The 22,492-nt window shown below is 33.5% G+C and overlaps 1 protein-coding gene across 1 annotated transcript; it reads left to right on the top strand.

Annotated features, from left to right (window-relative positions):
- The first annotated feature begins 10,172 nt into the window (after positions 1 to 10,172).
- LOC105769936 (transcription factor MYB93) lies at positions 10,173 to 11,657 on the top strand. The gene is made up of 3 exons (XM_012590915.2): positions 10,173 to 10,383; positions 10,466 to 10,595; positions 10,692 to 11,657. Exons 1-3 carry the CDS (start codon positions 10,251 to 10,253, stop codon positions 11,449 to 11,451), a joined length of 1,023 nt encoding a protein of 340 aa, XP_012446369.1. The 5' UTR covers positions 10,173 to 10,250; the 3' UTR covers positions 11,452 to 11,657.
- Positions 11,658 to 22,492: the final 10,835 nt, after the last annotated feature.

Genomic DNA, 22,492 nt, shown 5'->3' with positions numbered 1-22,492 from the left:
GGATTGGCATGAGAAATTACTAGTTGCCTTCCTTACTTGACGAACATCTGTACCGGGGCAATACCTTTCTCTTTAGTTTGCGGGGTTTAGGTAGTTTTACCTATTGAAATCCTTTCTCTCTGGGTATTAGTTGAGCTAGAATTGGATGAAGCAGAATGGATCCAATCGTGATGCGATCAGTTGAACCTAGGAAAAAGGTTAAAAGCTATTCTTCAGGGTCGGATGTACCAGAAACAAATGATACGAGCCCATAATGAATAGTGTCATCTCAGATAATTCCATGAGAGGGTTGGATGTCGAAAAAGATCATTCCTCTCTAAAAGGATTCCAGGGGGAAATGAATGCCAAACCAGGAATGTCCTTACGTTGTAAAGAAGACATTCTTCAGAAGAGCACTGATCTTGAGTGAGATTGCTAGTCCTATAAACTCGGATCCAGTCAAGAAATACTTCGTTTAAAGAAGGAGAAAGGACCAAGGTGAAAACCCGCAAAGGGCACTCTGAAAAAATGAAAAATGAGAATGAAAATTGAAAAATGAAAATGAAAATTGAAAAATTGAGAAGCTAAGGGGAAAACTCGGAAAGGGCGCCTTAGGCAAAAGGGGATTTGAGTTGAAAATCTGAAAAGGGCAGCTCAAATATTGATCAGAATGGGGCATGAGGTGATCAGAGCAATTCAAATCTTGACCAAATTAGGCATGTGACGATCTTGCTATGCCTGAATCAACAGGAAAGGATAGGCGACATCTTGGGGCATCGACAGAGCACTGTAGATCTCCTAAACACATGTCCAACTCAAAATGGTCTTCAGAAAGTTTGTACAGAAAAGTTCAAGCTGCGATATCTAAAGCACCCAATTCTCATATTATTTGTTGTTCTCAGAATACCTTTTATTCTTTTCCAAGATATACATTCCCAATCAATTTTTTTGTCAACCTTCTTTACTATTTTTGGATAACTTGTTCTTTCGAGCTATGCTCAGAACCAACTTTATTCTTATCCATTGTTATGACCTTCTTGCGAGCATGTCGCATTGGAATAATGATTAATGGACTAATAAAACTTTTACAAAGGAAATTTTGCTTATTACTCTGAAAAGTTTCTAAATAATATAGGAGCCTAAAGTAGGATTATTGTTTAGAACACACCAATTTTAAAGGTTGGAAATTTGAGAAGGAATAGTCTAAATCTAGACTTTTTCTTTGGATTTTTATTTTCAAATGCGTTGATTGACAAGGCGCCATGTTGGTGGCAAAGCTTAAATGAACAAGCAAGCAATGATCATCAAGCAATGGGAAGAAGTTACCTCGGAGAAGAGAGCCCTCATTTGCGCATAAGTCTTTAGTACGAACAACACCCTGAGAATGGTGTAGGAAACCAGAACGGTTCAGATCCTATATACCCGAATTGTGATAAAAGAGGACTGAGGAAAAGCCACGTATTTCTACCCTTAAATTACTGTGAGAGAATGATGGTACAAATTTTAGCGTCCCAGTGGATATAACTTTGAGGTTTACAGTGGGGACAACCTGGCTAAATGTTTCTTCAGAAAGCGCCAGTCGAAAAGAAAGGTGTTGTAACATTTCAGTGACAAAACCTTAATAAACTTCGAGTAGTGATAACCTAAGCGGGATCACTCTTGGAAAAATAAAATTATGCATTCATGCAAACACCATTCACACATAGCTAGTTAGGAGCATTTGATTCTTTTTGATCGTGCCATCCTAATCATTAGGCATAATTAGGTTCATTATACAGGTCATGTTCCCCAGAGAACATATCAGTGAATATTTCAGATCTTATCTCCCTGAGGTTACAGTGGAGCAGATTGACGCCAAAGATCTTATCTCCTTGAGATTACAGCGGAGCAGATCGAGGACACTATCCTATCTCCCTGAAGTTATAAGGAGCGGATTAAAATAAAGGATCCTATCTCTCTGAAGTTACAGCAGAGCAGGTCGCATAAAGCCTTATCTCCCTGAAGTTACAGTGGGGCAGGTTGAATATGCAAGTCTTATCTCCCTGAGGTTACAGTGGAGTAGACCGAAGAATTTCAGATCTTATCTCCCTGAGATTACAGAGGAGCAGATCGAAGCCACAAACCTTATCTCCCGGGTTCTGATGAGGCGGGTTGAATATGCAAGTCTTATCTCCCTGAGGTTACAGTGGAGTAGACCGAAGAATTTCAGATCTTATCTCCCTAAGATTACAGAGGAGCAGATCGAAGCCACAAACCTTATCTCCCTGAGATTACAGAGGAGCAGATCGAAGCCACAAACCTTATCTCCCTGAAGTTACAGTGGGGCAGGTTGAATATGCAAGTCTTATCTCCCTGAGGTTACAGTGGAGTAGACCGAAGAATTTCAGATCTTATCTCCCTGAGGTTATAGTGGAGCAGATTGGAGCTAATAATCCTATCTCCCTGAAGTTACAGTGGAGCGGATTAGAATAAAGGATCTCATCTCTCTGAAGTTACAGTAGAGTAGATCGCATCAGGTCTTATCTCCCTGAGGTTACAGTGGAGTAAACCGAAGAATTTCAGATCTTATCTCCCTAAGGTTACAGTGGAGCAGGTCGAAGATGGTAGATCTTACCTCCCTAAGCAGTAGTGGAGCAGATCGAAAATGGCGAATCTTATTTTCCTAAGCAGTGGTGAAGCAGATTTAAGCCACCAGTCCTATCTCCCTAAGCAGTAGTGGAGCAGGTCAAAGATGTTAGATCCTATCTCCCTAAGCAGTAGTGGAGCAGATCGAAGACGGCGAATCTCATCTTCCTAAACAGTAGTGAAGCAGATTTAAGCCACCAGTCCTATCTCCCTAAGCAGTAGTGGAGGAGGTCAAAGATGTTAGATCCTATCTCCCTAAGCAGTAGTGGAGCAGATCGAAGACGGCGAATCTCATCTTCCTAAGCAGTAGTGAAGCAGATTTAAGCCACCAGTCCTATCTCCCTAAGCAGTAGTGGAGCAGGTCAAAGATGTTAGTCTTATCTCCCTAAGCAGTAGTGGAGCAGACGAAAGAAACCAGATCTTATCTCACTAAGCAGTAGTGGAGCAGATCGCATCAAGTCTTATCTCCCTAAGCAGTAGTGGAGCAGACGAAAGAAACCAAATCTTATCTCCCTAAGCAGTAGTGGAGCAGATCACATCAAGTCTTATCTCCCTAAGCAGTAGTGGAGCAGACAGAAAAAAAAAACAATCCTATCTCCCTGAAGTTGCAGTAGAGCGGATTAAAACCATAGATCTTATCTCCCTAAGCAGTAGTAGAGCAGATCGCATCTAGTCTTATCTCCCTAAGCCGTAGTGGAGCAGACAGAAAAAAAACCAATCCTATCTCCCTGAAGTTGCAGTGGAGCGGACTAAAACCACAGATCTTATCTCCCTAAGCAGTAGTGGAGCAGATCACATCCAGTCTTATCTCCCTAAGCAGTAGTGGAGCAGACGAAAGAAACCAATCCTATCTCCCTGAAGTTGCAGTGGAGCGGATTAAAACCACAGATCTTATCTTTCTGAAGTTGAGTTGCAATAGAGCAGATCACATCCAGTTTTATCTCCCTGAAGTCGCAGTGGAGCAGACTAAAACTACAAACCTCATCCCCAAGAAGTTACAGCAGAGTAGATTGAAGACATATCTCTCTAAAGATGCCGTGAAGTGGATCAAAGCAATAAGATCCAGTGGACTAGAATAAGGCTACTTGGAAAAGATGAGCACCAAGGGGCCAAGACTCGGTGAGACCGGGCAAAATTGGTCATTCTTAGAAGTCTTTGCTCCATTCTCGTTACACGACAATGAGCAAAGAGGGACAGCTGTAAGGCCCAAATTTTGCCCAGACCCAAAACCCAAAAATAACAATAAAAATATTTACAGTTCAAAGACCCAATATGCCCAAATCAGAAAAAACCCTAATGGCCCGATAAGCCCAATAGCCTAAACACATTTTAGAAAAAACCTAGCAGCCCCTACTACCCATGTGCGCTCACCTCATCACGCCTTCAAAGACACGCCTACTACTCACACGCCTCTGCCGTCGCTTTGCAACGCTGCGTCGACACACGCAAAATGAGCAACACGCAACAATGAAGAAACAAATAGCAAAAAGACAAAAAATAGAAATTAAAAGTTATATAGATCGGCTATAAAAGTGAAATCTCACCATTGTAGCCTTCTTCCTCTCTTTTTACGAACACAAGGAAATAAAAATATTCCAATGTGATATTTCATTTTTGTTTCAGATCTAGTGTTCTATTCTATTCTATTTATTTTTATTTATTTTATTTTATTTTATTTCTTTTTATCTACGAAAATAAAAAGGAAAAGAGGGAAAGAAGCGTGCACTGGAACCACCGCGTAGCTCGTCGACGGAGATCTCCTTTGCCGTCGGTGAATCGGCCTTAAGGTGGGTCTAATGGTCCTTGGTCCCTCGGGTTGGAAACCCGACTCTGCACGCCATGAAACAAGGGCTGAAAAGCCTATGTTCTTCGTCGTCGGTCTTTGATCCCGTGGGCAAGCGAAGGCTCCGTGGCGAATAGTGGGAGGGGTCAAGAGGATCCCATTTTTTTCTTTTTGTAACAGAGGTTGCAAATGAGGGTTTCAATTTTTTTAAGTAATAAAAACATTTAAACGGCGCCGTTTGATGAAGATCTGCGCATGTTTTGCCCTAATGGGTAATTTATGCATTTGGTCGTTCCATCTTGCGCTTGATGCTAATCGACCTTTCTATTTTTTTATTTGGACCGCGAATTTTGTTTACGCTTGATCTGGTCCTTTGACCATGTGCGGTCATTTGCATTGAAACGCTGCACTGGGATTGGGGCATATTGCCTGATCAGTCCTCCAGTCTTTAGGCGTATCCAAGTTCATCCTGAGCTTTTTATTTACATTTAGACCCCGGATTTTGGTTTGATTTTAATTTCATCCTTTAGTTCATTTAATTTTTTTAAAAGAAAAGGGAGTTCCTTTATTATTTATTTTAAGTTATATATATGTGTATATTTTATTTACCTAATATTTTTCTTATTGTTTGTATTACTTGATTTAAGTCAATATAAATACATGCATGCATTTTATAATACACGTACATATTTTTCCCAATTTATATGTATACATACTCATACATATATTCTTTATATTCTATAATCTATATACCTTTTTATTTTTTATATATATATATATATATATATACATACATACATACATACGTACTCATATATTTTTGTCTATATACATCTTTCTACTTTCACGAATATATACACACTTATATATTTTTTATATTTTATAATTTTTATTTACATATATATATTTCTTTTAAATACATATATACTTTTTAGGTTTTATAATTTTAAAATACATATATACGCATTATACTTTTGACATTTTTTATATATAAATTATCATTATTTACTTATATTTTTATTATTTTAAACTTTGATGTATACTTACATATATATCTTCTTACATTCTTTATAATTATATCTATTTACGTTTTCATAATTATTTTAAAATATTTTAATCTCATTTGCTTATATGCTTGTTTTCTTGTATGTTGTTGATTCATCCTTTTTATTTATCTTATCTTTGATGCTATTGCTCGTATTATCATTCTACTTACATCATCATCATTGTTATTCCATTACACCCATTTTTACTCAGATTTGTAAAAAAGGAAGATTTCGAAAATAAAAGTAATACTCGGTATTTGGGATCTTCGAGAGGATTGAGCCCTAACGTGTTGGGTTCCAATTTTCTTCATCGAATCTAAATAATCGAGAATCCTCTTTAAATAAATAAATAAATAAAAGCTCATTATCGGAGTTTCAATATGTTGTGTCCTAACGCATTGGATATGACACGTTGTTTTCTCGATACGAGGATTTTTCGAAAATAAAGGCAATATTCCATATTTAGAAAATTCGAGAAAATCGTGCCCTAACTTACTAAGCTTCGATTTTTCTCGCGTTGATCCTAAATAACCGAGTATCCTTTAAAAATTAAAATAAATGAAGTTTAAACAACAAAATAAGAGGCAAGCTTACTCTCAAAAAAGTACGAGGTGTCGTGTCCTAACTTACTGGATGTGACATCTTGTTAATTCGAGATAAGAAGGCATTTTTCATTTTGATTTATTCGAGACATTTTTAAAATAGCAATATAAGGAGGGATCATATTTTTAAATTCTTTTCGAGTTTTTTTAATTTTCGACACCAAGACATTAATAAATCAACTAGGTACCAATTTTGGGCGTATCGAGGTGCTAATCCTTCCTCGTGCGTAACCGACTCCCGAACCCGTTTTCTAAATTTCGTAGACCGAAATCGTTTTTTTAATAAAAATTAAATCATTTATTAAAAACAACCATTTTTCGAGGTGACCCGATCACACCTCATCAAAAAAAAGATTGGTGGCGACTCCCGTTTTCATTCTTTTTTCAAAATCCTAGTCGACCCTGTTTTAACAAAAAAAATGGTGTCAACAAGTATTATAAGTATAAATAAATTAATGTACAATATTTTCAGATCTCATAACTTTTTTTAAACTATATTTCTAATTCCATTGATGAATTTTTTACTAAATTATTACCAATTCATGTATTACAATGAAAAAATTCTCAATTTTCACTAATAGTATTTGTACTATTGAATCTCTTTCTTATACTCTAATTTGATCAATTTTAATTATTATACTTTTTGAATTTTAAAATTTCGTTCTTGAGTTAAATAGTAATAATTAAATCCGTTAGGTCAAATTTTTCTATTAGTCTCGTCCTATGCTTAAATTGTGGATTTAGTCTCTCTTCTTTGATTTGTTCAATTTTAGTCCCTATACTTTTCAATTTTAAAATTTTAATCCTAAATCAAACGATAATTGTTAAAACCATTAACTAAAACGACATGATCTTTCTACGAGTATTATGTAGAAATAACAAGTTGGGATGACAGTATACATGTAATAATATATTTACCACATAAGAATTTAAAATCACTTATTGAATTTAATGATTACTTTTTTATCAAGATTAAATTTTCAAATTTTGAAAAAGTAAAGGATCAAAATTATCAAATTAAAATAAGACTGAATTAAATCGTTTAGGATTAATAATAATATTTTATTTTATATACCGATTTGCATTATATATTTTCTTTGAATATGTGCAATGAGAAAGAATTATATAAAACAAAGGCGTCACGTTATCCTATATCTTTTTCCAATTATTTAATGAGATTTTAGTAATTTTTCTATGTCATTTATATATAATTTTGATAATATTTTTAACATGGACTCTAAATCTTAAATCTTAAACTTCGAACCCTAAACCCCAAATATTAAACCTGAAACCTTGAACTTTGGACTCAAACTCTGAACCTTGAACCTTGAACCAAAAGGCCAAGTTTAGGGTTCATGGTTCTTGTTGGTGGCGTAGCGCAATTGAGCCCCCCAAATGGTAAATTTTTAATGTAAGCTCTTTATAATTTATAAAATTTTAAATTAGTAATGGTAAAATTTTATTTTGACCCCCAAGACTGATAAAAATATAATTTAACCTTTTAAAAATTATAAAGATAACTATTAAAATGATAAAATTATATTTTTATTATTGTAAAAATATACAATTTAATTTCGCCCAAAAAAGTTTTCTAACTCCTCCACTACGTGATGGTATTTTGTGAACTAGTTATCGGCAAAAGAATTATATATATAATATATTACATAGTAAATTAAAATAAGCAGAAATGTTAATTTGATGGATCACTAGCAAACAACTGTGGTTTCCCTTGAATAGAAAATCCAATCATCAGCCTGGAATTTGAGTATCATTCTTTCAATTCATGATGAATGTATCAAATAATTATTGTATATATATTACAAAGTCTACTTTCACCATAACTTGAGAGATGTTGAGTGAAATTGTTTGATTATCTCTTCCACTCCCCCTCTATAACCCTAGCTCAGTTTCTGATGTCTATACCAGCAAGCTGGAGTCCAATCCAAACAGATTGTATACGTTTTGGCATAAAACAGACCAACTTGGTTCAAATGATATACAATTTCAATGACTTCTCCATAACATAATTAAAATCCCTTAATAGTTTGGTGGCACTGGTTGGGCCAAAATTGACAGTATTGGCTTGTCTCATATGGACTGACAAAGACTGCAACTTATTATATGCATCTCCTCTGAAAATATAATAATTTGGAGTATGGAGACAGAGCAGTGGTGGCCATACGAATATAGTAAGATACTGAAATCTGTTTAAGAACAACAGATTGCAAGGGACAAAACAAAAGATGATGAGAAAATTGGGGGGGGGGGGGTAATTACCTGTACGTAGAACCCATGTCTTGCTGTTTCTTCAAGCAATATCCCACAGTCCTGAATTAGGTTATCCATTAGGGGACTTAAAATCACTTTATTTAATAAAATGGGTTTCCAATATTTTCTCAATTCATGGAGACAAGCTTCATCCATAAGCCATCCATCAATCTAGGTGTGTTTTTTAATGAAATGTCGTGGGTTACAGGGAGGCCAACAAAAAACATAAAAGAAAGTAGGATCTGCAGATCTTTTGCATGATATGTGGGATGTTCGTGGGACGTGGCTATGTTAGGGACAAGGGCCGTCAGCCGTCAGGGTTTTAGATGCATTGGTTGGAAACCTGGTGAAGCAAGCAAATCAGTTTGTTTAGCTGACACTTGAAAACTTTAACGTCGATTTATATATTAAAAGTTGAAAGAAAAACAGATGAAAGTTTTAAAGCATGGCAGCTTTATTTATTCAAATCAAAATAATACCCGACAAGGAACCTTGGTTGAAGGACCCAATTTTGTATTATTTTATTCATTTGTTTGTGCATGAAAAGTCTCAACGTTTACTAACTAATTTGATGGAGAAATATAGAAAATGGGAGATTTGGGGTGGTTTATTTTTAAAAAATATATAACTAGGGAAAGCAAATATAGTATAGTCTTAGGGGTTTATGTTTTACCGTGTAAGATTTGTGTAGAAAGAAATGACAAAGCTATGGCCAAAAAGATAAAAAAGGATGGCCTCTCTCTCACTTTTTGGCTGTCGGCAACTGACATTGACAAATTAGAAAGAGCTTATTACTGAAATTAATGGATGATCTAAATTTGTTTTCGAGTCTCAGAGCATGCCAAAAGAAAATTAGTTTCATATCGTAATAATGTTGAATCCATTCAAAATAAATGAATAAATCTTCTTTCTTTCTTTTTTCCTTCAAGAAAGTTGATGAATGTTTTAACGGAAGGAAGGTAATTATTACAAGCTCATATTTATGTACTTAATTTTTAACTTTTTACACCCAAACTCGTTTACGAAACCTAAAAAACTCCACGGATAATTTTGCTTCCAATTATGGTAATTATCAATTTTAATCTTTTTATTTTATGAAATTTTAAAAATTAATTCTCCTGCTTTAATTACTTTCGAAAAATCAAGAAATTACGCTGATTGGATAACACTGTAAATTAATAGCTCGACAATTTATATATAATAAATTAGCAAATATAAATTGTTAAATTTGGAACACCATGTGATGGCCTGATGGTCAAGCGTGTTCACCGTCTCAAGTGTGACCTGGGTTTGAGTCACATTTGTTTGATGCATCATTGGTGTATGGACAACATGAAAGTAATTAAATAAATATTGAAAAAAATTTTAGTACTTTGCATGTCCGTTTTATAATCCACATTCGAGTTTGCGGTTGTTTCTCCCAACAAGTTTGAACCAATATTCTCCCTTTAAATTTAACATGTGATTGTGATTTAGAATTTTCATCCAGATAACTCTCTGGTTTTCCCTATTATTCCTTCATCTAATATCATATTACCAATGTTATAATCTGAATCTATTCTTTATCTTATTTGGAGTTCTATACACACCGATAAGAAATTATGTAACATAATTTATTAAAAGAACATAATAATCCGTACTTAGCTTTGATGGTAGAGTATTTTCAAAGTTTATTAATAATATACATGACCGTGAGATTGACTAACTTGATATAGATTTAAACAATAATAATACATCAAATACAAATTGAATAAATAATGTTATCCAAGTTCAAGGTACGGTAAAAGTAAAACCCTTCACTTTCCTAACTTTGAATGTAAAAAATAAACATTTTGTTAAATACTAAGTAGCTAATTGACAAATAAGGCGGTGAGGGAAGAGTGTGTATAAATAAAAGCATGGGTGAGTAGAGTTTTGGTGGTGAGGAAGGCGAAGCAATTAACATTAATGGGGAGATCTGCATGCTGTGACGAGAATGGCCTCAAGAAAGGACCTTGGACTCCCGAAGAAGACCAAAAGCTGGTTCACTACATTAAACGACATGGCCATGGCAGTTGGAGAGCTCTCCCTAGGCTTGCAGGTTTCATTTATTTCCAACTTTCTTCCCATCTTCATCCTCCTTTTTAGTAAGTTTAAAACAACAACAATTTTCATGGTTTCAGGTCTGAACAGATGTGGCAAAAGCTGTAGGCTAAGGTGGACGAATTACTTGAGGCCTGATATCAAGAGGGGTAAATTTTCTCAAGATGAAGAACAAACAATCCTGCATTTGCATTCCGTACTTGGAAACAAGTAATTTTACTGCAAATCAATTTTTTTTGTTTATTGATTTTACTCCATAACTTAAGAATTAAAAGCCACTTCTTTTTCTTTTTCTACGTTTTTAAGGTGGTCAGCCATTGCAACACATCTACCAGGGCGCACTGATAACGAAATCAAGAACTTCTGGAATACCCATTTAAAGAAAAAGCTGATTCAAATGGGCATTGATCCAATGACCCATCAGCCCAGAACTGACATCTTTGCTAGCTTGCCTCAGCTCATAGCCCTTGCTAACCTTAAAGACCTCCTGGAAAACAGTCCTCATCTATTCGATGACCAAGCTTTAATATTACAGGCAGAAGCTGCTCACTTGGCTAAGCTTCAATACATGCAATTACTCCTCCACTCTGCTGCTTCAACGACGACCAACGACGACTCGTTATCTTCACCAAATGGCATTGCAGACATGGAAGCTCTCAACTTATTAAGTTCACCAGTTCCAGCCCATGTCAAAGAAAACCCAGTTATTCCAAATTCATCCCAATTTTCTGTGGGAAATGCTTCTTCTCAACAACTCCACCATCCCACTCTGTTACCTCACTTACTAGACCCACAAGTCCCTTTCAGTTTCCAAACATCGTTGAATAATGAAAACACTGAGATGGGGAACTGTTCCAGCTTTACAATGCTCAGCCAAGGAGATAACCAAATCGATAACTCATCGTCATGGCTTCTTCCATCCCCTACCATTCCTCCAACAGCCACCGAGACATCACTAAGCAATCCAGGAGATGTGAGCAGTAATTCTAGCAACAATAATGGCGCCGCCTCTCCTTACTGGCCTGAACTCTATTTCGACGACTCTATCATGCATGAGATTTCTTAGACAGTGTTGTTGGAGTTTGTATTTCCCATTGTTAATTTTCTGTTACCGTAGATAGCTATGGCATCCATCTCGTACTTTACATGCATGCATGATTACCCTGTATCACCCCCAAACATCTATGTATATTTATTTATATATACAGCTTATATGTGTATGCATAATTTTGAGATAATAATTTGGTTCAAACATTTTCATCCTACTATAAACAGCTTTTTTGTTTAATGATTGATTTCAGGTTGTGATTCTTGTCCATGAACACCAATTCATTTCTAGCTCTATGGCTCTATTGCCATAGGTAAAGTTAGCTTAGAAAATCAATAAACCACCTTTTATAGTTGCTATATATGGTTGTGTATATAATACACACACATACACCCATTATCGAAAAGGAAATAAAATCTAAAACACATGATAGGTGAGATATTAATTTGGAAATATTTCTGATAAATTTAAGTACTACAAAGATACATAGTTTCTCTTGAGGAATCATTATAAACTTTAAAGTGTTTATGTCAATACACAACACTTTCAAAGACCAGTAACTTGCATAAAATTTTGAGCCTTTTCTCATAAGTCATAACATTTTCTCAATAATCCTTAGCTGCACTATGTAAATTTTGAATGAGCAAGGAATCCCTGGTTTTAGATCTTGATTGAATATTATTAGATTTAGCACCGGAATAGTCCGAGAGCAGTAATTGAAAGAGGGCAAGTGTAATCACTTAGTTATAAAAATCAGTCCTATACAATTAATTAGCATATACTTAGCCTAGCCTTCAGTCGACACACCTACCACTATGATGTACTAATCATATAACGCCATATGATTGCATTATTTGCAAGAAAATAAAGCATCCCTTTCTTGACGTTGCCACTCGTAGCCATCTATGGATTGTTGTCACCACCAACTATATATCTACGACCGTCTCCTTCTCATGGACTAAAACCAGAAATAAATAATTAAATAAATCATTTCCAATTCTTAATTTATAATTAATTGCAGTGACATAAGAAACTTTGAATAGTATATTTAATGTTTGGGGGTAGGATTAGGTGGTGATAATATTTTGCTCTCTTTTAAATATGGACAATATATGAAGGATGAGAAGAAAAGAAACCTAACCCAGATTGTGTTTTATCCTCCTCCTTTTTCTGTATTGACTTTCACAAATAGTAAACTTAATCAAGAGCACATAGCTTTTTATGAATTCGAGATTCATGTAGTCATTTTGAGCTTTAATATCTTTAATCCATATTTTCATGAGGAGGAGCACTCCATTGGAATGGATAGAGACATGACAAGTGTGAGATATTAGCTTTTAATTACCAAGACTTTGTGAAGTATATTGGATTGGTTTAGTTGAAGGGAGGGACACAGTCAATCCCTTGCTAGAAAAGAAATCAAACTTCTCTAACTACTCTATAGAAATGAAAACTATATCCTCCCGTCCTGCATGCAAAATGCATTTTATAATTAAATAATCCCCTTAATTTCTTTAATCCTAAGTAGTACGGTTATATATCACTCCATCAACATACTATATCATCTGTTCAAAGCCATTATATAGGGAGTGGACTATATGTAGGTCTGCAATAATTATAACTAAAATATAATATTTAATTGTTCTAAAAATTATAATAGATTCAACCTTAAACTATATAGTATTTATACATTATAAGATTTAAATCTGGAATATCCATTTTAATCAAGGTTTTTTCCTATTTTTCCCTCTTTTGTTGCAAAACATCAATATCCAAAAATCATCCATATTAATTCAAAATCTAAATTAAAATATATAATTTAATTCTTTTTCATCTTTAAATGAAAAATAAATTTTTTTTTAAAGATTGCCCATGTTTTCTTTTAACCACTGAGATATTGAATCACTACCGATAACATTTTTCTTATGTATTATTAATATATATACTATTATTAGTTTAATCTTTTAAAGAAAATTATTTGCTACAACATCAATTAAATCTATCCAATTTAAGATAGAGTAAAAGATAAGAATTAAAAAAAAAAGATATGTGCTAATTAAAATATTTAACAAATATTAATAATTTTTGAAATATCAATAAGAACACTTTTTTTTTAATTCACTTGTAAAATAATCGAAATATTGGCAGATGTAGCGTAGAATAAGTTGAGCTTAATTTGAGCGATTTATGATAGATTCCTTCTGGTGTGGGATACTAATTGGGCTAATATTATTGTCGAAACGGGTTGCACTCAAGCTACGAAAGCCATTTTAGATAAGTCATGTGGGCATTCCTTATAGCCTGATAACATTCCAGAAGGCTTTGACAAGTATAATAGATACAAAAATTATCATCAAAATATGAAAGGGCTCTACTTTAAAAATAAAGAGATTATAACAGATGAGCGCATTTAAATGTCTCTTTTCTTCTGTTTACAGGATTGAAAGACGTAATAGATAAAAATAGAAATGGAGAAATTATATAACAAAATTTATTGTTTTTTCTTAATGAAAGATGAAACCTTTACATCTTCAATGACGACTTTCCAATTTAGTGATAAATGCTTTCTCTCTCTCTTTTTTATAATAATAATTTCATTAATTTCTCCACTTCCGTAAGCAATAGCAATTCACTCATTATTTACAACCACACCAACAAATTAACGCCTCCTCTTTTGTGATTTAATGTGTTACCGTTTAATACTATCGAAGCTGCAAATTAGCTGCTGTCCTGCTTTACACTTTATCATCATTCTTCATATACGGTTACATATTATTCAGTGCCGGACTTAGGAATAAATGTAATGACTCAATAGTTATGGATGTCGAAAAGTGTATTTTTGAGATTTCGTTACCGAAAATTAAACTCGTAAATATTTATTAAAAATATTTATGAAGTTAGTTGTGTAGTTAATTAGGTTTTGGTTAAGTGAATTTGCATGAATTAAGAGTAATTAAATAAAAGGACTAAATTGCATAAAGAGTGAAAATTGTATTATAGATTAAAGTGAAATAAAAGGAACTAAAGAAGCAATTATGCCATTGGCATTAATTCAGGCCGCATAAGATAGATATTTATAAGTTTATTATATATATTATTATATATATTCTTAATGTTTAAGTATATATATTATACATATTATAATATATAATAAGAATAAATAAAGAAACAAAAAGAAATAGAAAGAAACAGGATGGAAACGAAATAGGGAGAAAAGAAAGGAGAAATTAGGGTTTCAACGTTCAAAGTTCAATTGGTAGTCAATTTAGTTCTTTTTTTGTAATTTTTATATTTTGAAATCTCGGTATTAAATACTACCCGACCCATGTCAAAATTTTAGAATTTATTGAGTTTATAGATGTTGTTTATGTTGAATAAGTTTAGTATTAGGGATTAAATTGATAGATTTTAAGTTAGAAATTAAAAAGGATTGAATTGTAGAATAAATTATAAATTTTGAGTAATAGAGACTAAATTGTGAAAATTTGAAATTTACGGATTTAAGTGAAATTAGGAGATAAATTTAGTTTAAAGTGAAATTTGTGTGAAAATATAGGATTGATTGTGAAGAAATAAAATTAGTCTCGGTTTAGGGATTAAATTGGAATTTAGGTAAATATTGAGTAAAATTTAAAATGTTAAATATGAAATTGAATTGTGTTGTGTTGATGAATTTTAATTGTTTTAATTCCATAATTAACATCGTACTGGTACCCTCGACTAAGAAGGGAAAAGATAAAGTCGACAAGGAATAGCTCGAAATTTTTGGTTTGTATTTCTATAATCTGAATTTACTTGTTAATTGTTATAATTCAATTTAATGTATATGGTAAGTGTTGAGGTGAGAATTATTGTGTTTTGCAATTGAAATGGATTGATTTAGTATGTGATGAATTTATTGAATTTATATTTAGGGGTGTGCAAAATTCGAGTAAAACTGAAAAAATTCGGTTAACCTACTGAATTCGGTTAATCGGTCGGTTAATTGAATTTTTTCGGTCGGGGGTCGGTTAATTATTTTTTAATTTTTCGGTTAACGGTTAATTCGGTTCGAAACCAGTCGGTTAACCGAATTTTTTCGGTTTAACTGAAAAAATTAATAAATAAAATTATAATATATAAATAAGCCCACTATTCACCTAAACCTAATCCAAACCCAAGTATCTAACCTAACCCAATTACCCAGTCCAACTCAATCATAAAAATCACAAATAATTTAATAAATAATTTAAAAATTAAAAAAAATATATAAATAGGCACATGTTTTTTTTTTGTAGGTTTAATGCAAATGGAGATCTTTTGGAGAGAAGAAATGGATACAAATGGAGAATATTAAAGACTTACATTTTAATTATGTGTTAATTTCAAGACTTATGTAATGTTTTTAATTATGTAGTGATTCAATTCGGTTAATTTGGGTAATTCAGTTAATTCGGGTAATTCGATTAATTAGGGTAACTCGGTTAATTCAGTTAATTTTTAACCAAAAATAAAAAACATATAATTTTCGGTTAATTCGGTTAACCAACCGAATTAACCGAAAAAATTTCGGTTCGGTTAACGGTTAAAAATTTTGAAAGGTCGGTTAATTCGGTTAATGTTATTTCAGGTCAGTTAACCGATTGAACACCCATGTTTATATTGATTGAATTGGTATATATATATTGAACATATATTGATTATTTTAATTGAATTGAATATTGGTTGTATTTGAAAAGTGAATTGAAACCCTCTTAACTGTATCGGGCTGAGTCGGATATAGATGGCATACAATAGGATTGGAAGAGTTCAGGGATTTCTTCGACTTCGAGTCGATGAGACATTGGGTGTCAAATTATTACTTCGGATATATTCGATGAGGCATTGGGTTTCAATTTATTTCGATTTAGCCGATGAGACATTGGGTGTCAAATTATTACTTCGAATTATCCGATGAGGCATTAGGTGCCAAACTGGTGTGCTTTAGTTGGATCCGTGTATCCGTCCGAGTCCGAGTCGTGTTAATAAGGGTAAATGAATAAATAAGTTTTATAATTTATATTGAAATGGAAGTGAAATAGTGAATTGAATATGGTATAGATAAAGCAATTGCATAAATGAAATGTGAGTTAAATTGTGAAAAGCTATTTTTATAGCAAGTGATGAAAACTGAGTATTGTATGGTTTAAAATGTTCAATTGTGCTTAGCATCTTATTTTACATTTTATATTATTTTATTTTTAAATATTCGGATTATAGAAATACCACTGAGTTTTACTCAGCGTACGGTTTTGTTCTCTGTGCGCAGGTTAGGTACTAAATTTTGATCGTCGAATTAGCATCCAACAACGGTCCTGAACTCAAATGTGGTAATGTTTTTTCCTTTTGTGCCGACATGTACCTAGGGTGTCTAAATATTAATCATTTTGTGGATTGATTGTAAATAAGATTATAAGTTAATATTAGATGGTTATATACATATAAATATGTGTTTATGTTTGAGGTCATAATATGACATATTTAAGTTAATGTTTAAATGAACATGAAATAGGTAAAATAAATTGAAATTGACATGTTTACAAATTGGATTTGAATGATGTTTTATTTATATGTTTTGATGATATAATTGTGGTACCTCTGAGGGTGCATTGGTTGGCACCTAGGATGATTGTTTTGACACATTTTGGATATGTTTAATTGTGTTTTGAATAAGTTAAACGAATGGTTTTTGAATTGCTTAATGTCCAAGCTTGTAGGGAATGGTAAACTTGTTATTTAAGGTACATTCTGGCCACATGGTCGTATGAACCCTGCAGCTTTAAAAATTTGTATTATTTTCAAAAAAATTTCTGAGTTTCCGAATTAGTCCCAACTTGTTTCTAATACGTAATTTGGGCCTCGAGGGCTCGAATAAAGGACAATATGTATGGGTTTGATTAGTTTTGTCTTTAATATTATATGATATGAAATGCTTGAAATTATGTTTGTTTGATCAGTAATACTCTGTAACCCTATTCTGGCAACGGATGTGGATTAGGAGTGTTACAATAAAATTTATTTTCATTGCCTTCCAATCTAACTTCAAATTTTGTGTTATTGATTAAAATATTAAAAGCATTTATATTAATTATATGTTTTTGAAATTATAATTATAATATTAATGATTCGTATATTTTATCATAATTAATCATTACAAAGTACGATCAAATCAATAATCGAAACAACATTCTTCGCCCCGACAAGTAACATTTTTATCAAATGGAATGGTCTTTAATAGGTTTAGTTGAGAGTTTTGAAATATGTACCAAATGATTTATTTTTTATCAAATACAAAGGCCACGTCCTAACAAGTAACATTTTTTGTCACAACAATGGCCGGCAGTGAGTCACGTTGTGACACGGGGGGCTTGAGGTTACGACGTGACAAATTATTTGGCAACGTCATGACGTGGAGGAGGTGATGTCACGACATCGATCTTGAATTTTTAAAATTTTACAATTTGACCCTATTTCATGCTTGGGTCAACAAAAGAGCTTTTGTAAGCTCTATTAAAGCTCGAATTTAATGGTGTATCATAATGTGAACGTGTTTATGATATGATTGAATGTTTGAATGATTTATTTACAATGTATTTGACGGTAATTGCTCCAGCAACGAATGCAGCATCCTGTAGCTTGAACCTGGCGATCAGATCAGACAAGGGGTATTACAGTTATACATATTTGGATTGTCGAGCCAATAGACATACCACCCACTAAATCACAAAGCAAAATTTATATAAGTCAACTATGAATAGTAATATCATCCGCAAACACATTATTAAAAAGGATGTGCATGAATTTCATTGCCCCACAAGACATCGTATATTCCCGGGTCATCAAGCCTATGATTGTACCCTCTGTCTCGTTATTTTATTTGCAACAACTACGACTCGCGGGGCGAACTTGCAAATGGTCTCGAGAGAATGTCACTTTATAACCTACCTTTTGACTGGGGGGACATTATTGTTATACTACAACTTGGACCCAATTGGTCCCTTCGTTGGGCCACCTCGAGCCCATCGAAAGGAATAATTGGATATTAACTCTCACTCTCCCATAAATGCCCAAAGGTATCAAAACCGTAGGGGGGCTCCTCTCCAAAAATTCTAATAAACTAAGCATTCATCTTGAGTCCCTTTACTTATCTGGCTCTTGACCCTAGAATGGGTGAACTGACCCTTCTCATCACCAACCTCTCCTTATTCACTTCTGATGATATTGTGTGTTGACACCATTTTTTTGATGAAAAACGGGGTCGACTTGGATTTTGAAAAAGAGAATGAAAACGGGAGTCGCCACCAATCCTTTTTTTGATGAGGTGTGATCGGGTCACCTCGAAAAGTGGTTGTTTTTAATAAACGATTTAATTTTTATTAAAACAACCATTTTGGTCTGCGAAATTCAGAAAAACGGGTTCGGGAGTCGATTACGCACGAGGAAGGGTTAGCACCCTCGATACGCCCAAAATTGGTACCTAGTTGATTACTTAATGTCTTGATGTCGAAAAGTAAAAACTCGAAAAGAATTTAAAAATACGATCATTCTTTATATTGCATTAAAAAAAATTACTTGGATAAATCAAAATGGAAAAATGCCTTCTTATCTCGAAGTAACAAGATGTCACATTCAGTAAGTTAGGACACAACACCTCGTATTTTGAGAGTAAGCTTGCATATATTTTTCGTTGTTTAAACCTCATTTATTTTAATCTTAAAAGGATATTCGGTTACTTAGAATTAACGAGAAAAATCGAAGCCCAGTAAGTTAGGGCACGATTTCTCGAATTTTCTAAATTAGAATATTGCCTTTATTTTCAAAATTTTATGTGTTTGGAAATTTAAAAGATATTTTGCTATTTAGGTTTAACGAGAAAATCGAGACCCAGTAAGTTAGGGTACAATTTCTCGAATTTCTAAAATACAAAATATTGCCTTATTTTTGAAATTGGTTACGAATTTGAGTGAAATAGTAGTGAAATGAAAACATTTAATTCATTATGTTTTCAATAGAAACGTTTGACGCGCAAAAGGGATCATACGTGGCTATACAACATGCATCTTAAACAACCATGGCATAATGTGCATAAAATTAAATAGTTAATATTTAAAAGTGTAACATCAACACGCATGGATAATAGTTATGTGAGCAACAAAATAAAGATAACAATAATAACAAATAAACGTAATACAAAGGAAATTTGAAAAGTATTTTGATAATAACAAATAAATAAAATTGCAATGATGAATAAAAATAAAATAAACCAACCCAAAATAAAATAAAAAACCATAACTAAACAAATAAAAATGAAGCTAATGTAATTTCGACCAAAACCAGAAAATAAATAAACAAATAACCTTAAAGGAAACATTAGATAACTGATTTTTGCTAAAAGAAATATAAAACAAAATAAAATAAAAAAATATTCAAGATTTAATAGGCTGAGGATCAAATCGCAATCGGGCTGAAGTTTCAAGGTCAAAATCACAAAAATAAAAAAAAACGCAAAGGGGCAGAATTGAAATGCGCTCGAAGCGCGAGGGACCTGCAAGAAATAATCCCCCAGTCCAGAAACGCAGCGTTTTGACAGACGGACTACACATGGCCCAAGGACCGAATTGAAACAGAGGCAAAATTCGCGGCCCAATTTCAAAATAAATGAAAAAGGATCAGATTGCACCACAGCCCAAGATCGGAAGGACTCCGCACGCAATTAGTCCCTTCACCGCAAACACGCGGATCCTGAGGATGGGTCGGGTCGGCACTCGGGTTATGTCGATGAAACGACGTCGTTTCGACGTCAGTGTAATTTGCGCAAAACGGTGCCGTTTACCCCATGCTATTTAAACAATTTTTTTCTGAAAATTTCATTTTGTCAATGCAAAAGAAAAAAAAGAAACTTTAGAGTTCTTCTTTTCCCTCAGATCCCTCCCCTCTCCGGGCCAAGATCCGGCCATGGTCACCCCGCAGCGCCGCCGTGGCCGGTGGCCGGCGTTGCGCAAAGGGGAATTTCTGGCCCGTTTCAAGTCCCGTTCAGAGGCCAAGCTTGTTTGGCTTGAACGCCGAGAGAAAGAACCTTTCGGCCCCGCCGTTAGAGCCGATTTCGGCGATGGAAAGGCTTCCGACGACACGGCCAAAGGCGCTCCAGGTATTTCTTTCTCTTCTCTTCTTATTCTATTTTGTTTGTTAAAACTGATTTGTAAAAATGAATAAATAAATAATAAAAGAAACAAAAATAAAAGGAAAAAAAAAACACACAACAAAGGCTATCAGATTTCAACCTTTTCAAATCTCTGTTTTATTTTTTGATTTTTTCTAATGAGCGTTCGTAAAAAAAATACAACGATTAGATTCGAGCTTTTATAGCCGAATTAAAAAAAACACTTTCTTCTTCTTTCTTGTCATTAACTACCGCGTGCCTTCTTTTTGCCATTGTATTTAATTTTTGCAGTGTCGACGCGTGGACGACCCGGTGGTTGGCGAGCCTTGGCGGTGGCGTGCGAGGAGGTGGGCAGCGCGCATTGCTGGAGCCTGGGCATGCGGCGCTGGGCTTAGGGTTTGCTCCCTTCTGCCGAAACTTGTTAAAGTCATTTGGGCTAGGTTTTTTTTATTTTGGGCCCGTTGGGTGTTTTATTTGGGCTGGCAAAATTGGGTTTTTTTTTATGTAAAATGAACTATTATTTTTGTATCTGGGCTTGGGCAGAAATTGGGCTTTTACATTGTGTATCAACATTTTTTTATTTAAATGAGAATTTAAATTGAATCAGATCTACTGATTCAATAACAAACATAAATTTAGATCTCAACCCCCCACCCCTAAGAAAAATCACAATCTCTCATGCAGTACGGGTAGCCCTGCTAATAATGTTAGTAGTACTTGGTTTTAAGCCCAAATAGAGAATTGGCTTTACCCATATGCCAACTCCCGTAGGTCCAACCCATTTTAGTAGTCAGAATAGAAACGGGAAATTTTTTTTCTTTACGATGGAAGAAATATCAAAACAACAAGTTTTTACTGTTAAAATTTTACATTTACATTAAGAATATCTTAATCATTCATGCACTCGCTCCATTAAATTTGCAATTTTTTATGCAAAGATATACAACTACAGATTTTTTTTCCCTTTTAAATACCATAGACAGAGAAAGGAGGTTAAGGTGGACCGGAGGTGGTTGAGAAAGGGGGCCATTTAGTGACCACCATGGCCGAATGGCATTGACAGCTATAAGATTGAAACAGTAATTTTTAATCTCACTCCCTTATTTTGTACATATGACATTGGTGCATGCATTTTCCTCCACCAAACAAGACCCATGTGCCCTATCTTTTAGTACCACCTCTGTATTTTGGTCTACCTTTGACACCTTCATTAATACACGTAAAAATCAAATACTTTTAATATTCATTTTGAATAGGTAATAACATCATTTATCGAAACTAATAAAATAAAAAAATTCATTTGGTTGAATTCCTTTACAATAAATAATATATTAAAGAATAAATTAATTCGAGAATGAATTGATGAAAAAAATTGTACGATTTAAGTTGGATGGTTTAGTGCTTTATTCTTTTAGATCTTTCTTCTCATAAAGAAAATATCTTTGATAAATTCAAAATTTGTTTGTGTTGGTCAATAAATTATAAAATGAGTTACAAATATTTTTTATTATATAAATTAAAATTATAATTGAATACTTTATTTATATAAATATAAATATAAATATGCCATACATTTGATTCCTAATAAAATTTAGGCTGATGAATGCAAAAGGAGAGGGGTCCTGAAATTTTTAATTTTTTTTTTAACACGAAAACGGCCTGCAAAACAAATAAATAAGTTATTTGATGAATAGATATGTCCCTAGGAATTAAGGCATGTGCCATGTGTCCATGAAAGAGCATCGTACCAACTTTTATTTATATTTAGTTCACGATCCTTTTTTTTATTTTTTATGTGAAATAAGTGTTACTTAAATTTTATAAAGAAAATGTTATGTTGAATAATATTTAAGTTTTAAAATAATGAATAAATATAAAGAT

Source organism: Gossypium raimondii, chromosome 5, assembly GCF_025698545.1.
Source record: "Gossypium raimondii isolate GPD5lz chromosome 5, ASM2569854v1, whole genome shotgun sequence".
NCBI classification, from domain to species: Eukaryota; Viridiplantae; Streptophyta; class Magnoliopsida; order Malvales; family Malvaceae; genus Gossypium; species Gossypium raimondii.
This window is presented reverse-complemented; position numbering and strand designations above follow the sequence as displayed.

What these genes read in the sequence shown, in the direction of transcription:
- LOC105769936 (XM_012590915.2), top strand. Translation starts at nt 10,251, where the DNA reads ATGGGGAGATCTGCATGCTGTGACGAGAATGGCCTCAAGAAAGGACCT. An exon ending in AGCTCTCCCTAGGCTTGCAG is followed by an intron (nt 10,384 to 10,465) that starts GTTTCATTTATT and finishes TCATGGTTTCAG; the next exon opens with GTCTGAACAGATGTGGCAAA. An exon ending in CATTCCGTACTTGGAAACAA is followed by an intron (nt 10,596 to 10,691) that starts GTAATTTTACTG and finishes TACGTTTTTAAG; the next exon opens with GTGGTCAGCCATTGCAACAC.